The sequence below is a fragment of the Camelina sativa genome, chromosome 2, assembly GCF_000633955.1.
Source record: "Camelina sativa cultivar DH55 chromosome 2, Cs, whole genome shotgun sequence".
Taxonomy (NCBI): Eukaryota; Viridiplantae; Streptophyta; class Magnoliopsida; order Brassicales; family Brassicaceae; genus Camelina; species Camelina sativa.
The window spans coordinates 20,596,952-20,602,393 of record NC_025686.1 but is presented as its reverse complement, the minus strand read 5'-3'; the positions used below and the strand labels follow the sequence as shown (position 1 = coordinate 20,602,393).

Below are 5,442 nucleotides of genomic sequence, written 5' to 3'. Positions count from 1 at the left end.
TATCTAGACTTGAATTTGCGGATTTATCAAGATTTTTATTTTTGTTACTTTGGTTGTGGATAAGGGTGATCATCACAAATAGTTTAGCTAAAATTTTGGGATACTAGATCCATAGTCATTGAATCCATAAAACAAGTATCTAGTTTCGGATCTGGGGATCTGGATATCCACTAACAAAAGAAAATAGCTACACAAATTTTAAGCAATTCTACTATTTTTTATAAAATATTTATAAATCTTATACAAATATTTGAACAGTTTATATATAAATGGGATCTGTGTATCATAAATTTAAATATCTGAATGAGTAAGATACCTATAATTTGGAATGATATAAGATTTCAGATTCATTTTTATTTTTTTGTCACCCAAGAGATCTCGGGTTCGAACCCCAGACCTCCTGGTGTAGAAGCATTAATCAACCATTGAGCCACAGGGACTTCCAAGTAAAAGTAATTATATATATAGTTTTTTTTCTAAAACAAAGTGGGTGAAAATTAATTCTCATTTGAGAATCTCTTAAAGGATTTCTTATTTGTAATAGATATCTTTATTTTTTATGATAAATCAAATCCACAATAGTTTAATAAGTTGATTAATTGTTATATGCTCTTATTATTATTTTGAATTATGTGATAAATTACAAAATAAAATTGCATATACCTAACAGGCTATGCATGAGTAAGTATATATAATATTATTTTAATAGTATTTATAATGTTTTACTAATAATATTTACAAATATATTATCGTTATTAATTATATTTAAATTTTAATTTTGATATGAGTTAAAATCTATTAACTAAAATATGAAAATTAAAATAAGTATTCAAGTTAAGTTTTACCTTACAAATATCAATATATTATATAATATTAGAGTTAAATTACATTTAAGTAAAAATAAAATTTCAAATATTATCTGCAAGTTAAATTACATTATAATTAAAATATACTAAAAATGTATCAACAGACTTAACGTTAACGATTCTCTCACCAAGTCCATGCTAGTCTTATTACATTCAAAACACATCTATGAACCAAACGTTAAAGGTTGTCACTTTAAAAAGCTAGTAATAAATTCAGTTGTCACTTGACGAAAGCATGCTACTTTACGCATGCACACAAAGCCCAATAGAACCGTAACGCTTCGTCTTCTACGCTTCCCTGGCTTTGTTATAGAAGCCTGTCTCTGACTCTTTGGTTTCTACAAATAATCTGATATCATTGACTTCTCATTTCGTATGTCTCTCCAACGATTTTGGTTCTGTGTCTCTTACTATGTTTGTAGTTGATAAAGTTAAAATTTGGAATCCTTTTTCTAACAGGAGTTACATGTCTTCTTTGTTCAGGTTGTAAGGGTGGATCTGTTTCTGTTACAAGATGGGTTCGAGAAAGAAGGGTTTTGGTTCGAGAAAGAAGGGTTTTGATGATTATGGAGATATAATCAGCGGTTTACCAGACGACATTCTTTGTCACATCTTAACCTTTCTTCCAACAAAAGAAGCTGCTTCAACTACTGCTCTAGCAAAAAGATGGAAGCCTTTGCTTAAGTATGTACCCAATCTTGATTTTGATGACTCCATCTATTTCCATCCTCGACGAAGTAAGGATTCTACAAGTTTTATGATTTTTGTGAATGGTGTATTGGCTTTGCAAGAGAATGCTGCGTTGAAAAGATTCCACCTCAAGTGTGAAGATGATGTGGACGAGTCTCAGGTGTTGGATTGGATACCCAAAGTGTTGAAACGTGGTGTGTTAGATATTGATCTACACCTCTCTTCGTCTCGGAATTGTGCCTACTCTTTAAATACTCTGCCTTCTGAGATCTTCGTGAGCAAGACACTGGTTAGGCTGAAGATACAGTTTAGGAGTGGCGTCAGCATTGAGGTGGACGGTGATATTTCTCTTCCGAAGCTTAAGACCCTCCATCTTGACTGTTTTCGGATTGATACACCTATGTTTAACAAGCTTCTTTCTGGATGCCGCGCTCTCGAAGAATTAGTGCTGGTTAATTTGATGTGGGACGAGCGTGTGGAACCTAAACCTTACTTCGCGACCGTGTCTATCCCAGCCCTCAAGAGACTAGTGTATTCTCGTTTTCGTGAGACTAGATTTTTTGATGAGGGTGATGATTTTAACCAGTTTGTGTCATTGTTATTTGACAACCCGAATCTGGTCTACCTCAAGTACTCGGATACTCTCGCGGATAGGTATCAAGTGAGTTTTAACTCGCTCGTTGAAGCTAAGCTCAAACTTAGAAGGACATCTGGCAATATTGCAAAGGACAAGATTAATGTAACAAGACTTCTCACGGGAATATGCAATGTTAAGATTCTCTACTTGTCTTATGCCACCATCAAGGTTAGTCACATCTTTCTCCTAATCCTTTTAAGTTGATGTTTACAATTCACAAGTGATGAGTGATTATATATGTAGTTTATTTGGTTTTTTGTACATCAGGTACTTGGTCTCTGCCGTGTAACAATGCCGGTATTCGAGAACCTTATTCAGTTAACTATTAAGACTGCATTAGATGTAGGATGGGAACCATTGCTACCTCTACTCAAGAATTCTCCAAATCTACAAACCCTTGTCTTCGAGGTACCCATATACAAACTTTAAATCAACCGCTGACATATAATTTAGATTTCTGATACTGATTCTTTTATATGTTTTAGGGACTGCATCACAAATATGCATTTAAATGTTGGGACGATGACGAGGACGAGGACGAGGAAGAATGTGACTGCAAATATCAAGATGAATTATGGGTGGAAAAGGTTGTTGATACTTGTCTATCATCAAGCCCGGTGAAGGTTATAAAGATATTTAACTTTGGTGAAATTTGTTATCGGGAAGAAGACATAGAGGACCAGATAGAGCAGGTCATGCAATTCTTAAGGACAATGCCGGAACTCGAACAAGTGATATTGTACTACGATTCACCAGAAGATGAAGATTTGATGAAACTATACAAGGACCTTCACGAGCTTCCTACTGTGGCATCAGCCAACTGTGAGGTCCGGCTAATCTTCCCCAACTTATCAACTACTATCTCCATTAGAAAGGGTAATCTTCTTTAGGAATATCCTTTCATGGTTTCTTAGCAATCAGGCTACAAGTTTGCATAGCTGCTGAAAAAACTCTAAAACTCTGTTTCTGCCGTGTGCTTCTTTCTTTTTCTTTATTGGCTTTGTATTCCCCTTTTAAAGGCTTGTGTTATTGCTTTCTCCTTTTGTCGACTGAGAATGTTTAATATCTTTTATTTGTCTCTCTTTTCTTCTTATCTCTTGAATAAGGTTAGTGTTCATTGTTCTCTTCTTGAAATGGATCATAGTTTCTTGATTATGTCGAGTTACTATTGACTGTGGATTAGAAAATGAGGGAGTTGTAAAAAATAGGCGTTCATTATTTAACAAAAGTAAGAATAAAGGGTTGATGCTTTCAGCACACGTAAACATATATAGGAGTCCCGTTTCAATCCGGAAGAGCACAACACTTCCCAAGAAGATACTGCAAGAAGCACAAAACTTCCTAAGGTTCCTCCTCCCTTAGTATTGTCCAATATAAACCATGCTCTGTCATTGTAAACCTTAAGCAAAAATATCACAATAAAGTTTCTCTTCAAAGAGAACGAGCTATGGCTAACTTCAACTTCAAGTTGTTTTTCAAAACCTACGTGGACAGCATTAGACCATGTCTAATAGGTTGCTAAAAAATAAACTAATCATATAATTAATATTAAACTAATCAAATCAAATCACTAAGTATTTAAACCAAAATCATCCTTTCACTAGAGAAACCTATAAAGGTTTTTCAATTATTCAAATAATTTTTTTTAAACTATTGTTTATTTTTCAAATTTAAATAATTTTAAAATGATAAAAAATTATTTTAATTACTTATCAATTATATTAAATGAGAAGTGAAAACGTCCCACATTCAATCTCAGCAAAATTTACCATTTTACCATTAATGAAATTGCCCTTGACGTTGAAATATTTTGCCCCTGGATGTAAATTTACCTATTTTCGTATTAAAAATAAATCAAAAATCGATTTAGAAATAATCTAATTGCATAAAAAGTTATTTGCAAAACTAGAATTTGCTAATTTAATCCCTAAATTTCCTGGAAAACATCTTTTTTACAACTATAATTTTGTTTTATACTATAAATTCTACAGATTTGAGATAATTAATGGGCTTAGATTGTTTATAGATTAATGAGCTTCTGCAGGAAAAAAAAAACCCGAGAACAATACACCTCCTTACTAGAAACCCTAAAAAGATAGATCATTTACAACTATAAATACAATGCTATCGTTTGCTTTCACCATAACCCAACAAAGAAAAAAGAAAAAAAACTCTCTTCTCTTGAATTTATAATTTTATCAATTTCAACAATTCTTTAATCATGTTCTCAAATTTATATTTGTATTCCGATCTTAATGTTTTTTATGATTCATCAACTGATCCTGTTTATTTTCCTGTTCATATAGTGGTTTCTTGGAAAGCAAGATCCAATTATCATAACGCTTTGGTTGTTGTTGGTTCACCTTACAAAAAGGTATAATATTGTGCTTTTTTTGTTGAGGTTTTACGTTTAATTCTTTAATCATGTTCTCAAAAAAACTCTTTTCTATTGAATTTATAGTTTTATCAATTTCAATAATTCTTTCATCATGTTCTCAAATTTATATTTGTATTCCGATCTTGCTGTTTTTTATGATTATCGATTGATCCCATTTATTTTCCTGTTCATATAGTGGTTTCTTGGAAAGCAAGATCCAAAAATCATAACGCTTTGGTAGTTTTTGGTTCACCTTACAAAAAATGTATAATATTGTGATTTTTTGTTGAGGTTTTACGTTTAGTTCTTTAATCATGTTCACAAAAAAAAATTATTTGTATTCCGAATTTCTATTTTTATGATTAATCGACTGATTCTTTTTATTTTTATGTTCGTATAATGGTTTCTTGGAAATCAAGATTAATAAATCATAAAGCTTTGGTTGTTGTTGGTTCACCTTACAAAAAATGTATAATATTGTGCTTTTTTGTTGAGGTTTTACGTTTAATTATTTAATCATTTTCTCAACATTTTTTATTTGTATTCTGATTTTCTGTTTTTATGATTAATCGACTCATTCTTTTTACTTTTTTGTTCGTATAGTGGTTTCTTGGAAAGCAAGTCCATAAATCATAAAGCTTTAGTTGTTGTTGGTGCACCTTTCAAAAAAGGTATAATAATTATGCTTTTTTGATGAGGTTATAAATTTAATTCTTTTATTATGTTCTCAAAATTATAATAACATTCAAAAAAAGAAATTTCTTCAATCGAATATTTATAATATATTTTTATATTTATCTTCCATCTTTTTAAAGAAATATATTGCATATGGATCTTATTATTCTTTTATTTTTCTGTTAATGTAATAGATA

At 31.3% G+C, this 5,442-nt stretch overlaps 1 protein-coding gene across 1 annotated transcript; it reads left to right on the top strand.

The window, feature by feature from the left end:
• Window positions 1,356-3,227, top strand: LOC104754811 (putative F-box/LRR-repeat protein At4g00320). Its single transcript, XM_010477092.2, has 3 exons — window positions 1,356-2,361; window positions 2,461-2,601; window positions 2,679-3,227. The coding sequence occupies exons 1-3, from the start codon at window positions 1,381-1,383 to the stop codon at window positions 3,081-3,083; spliced, it is 1,527 nt and encodes a 508-aa protein (XP_010475394.1). The 5' UTR covers window positions 1,356-1,380; the 3' UTR covers window positions 3,084-3,227.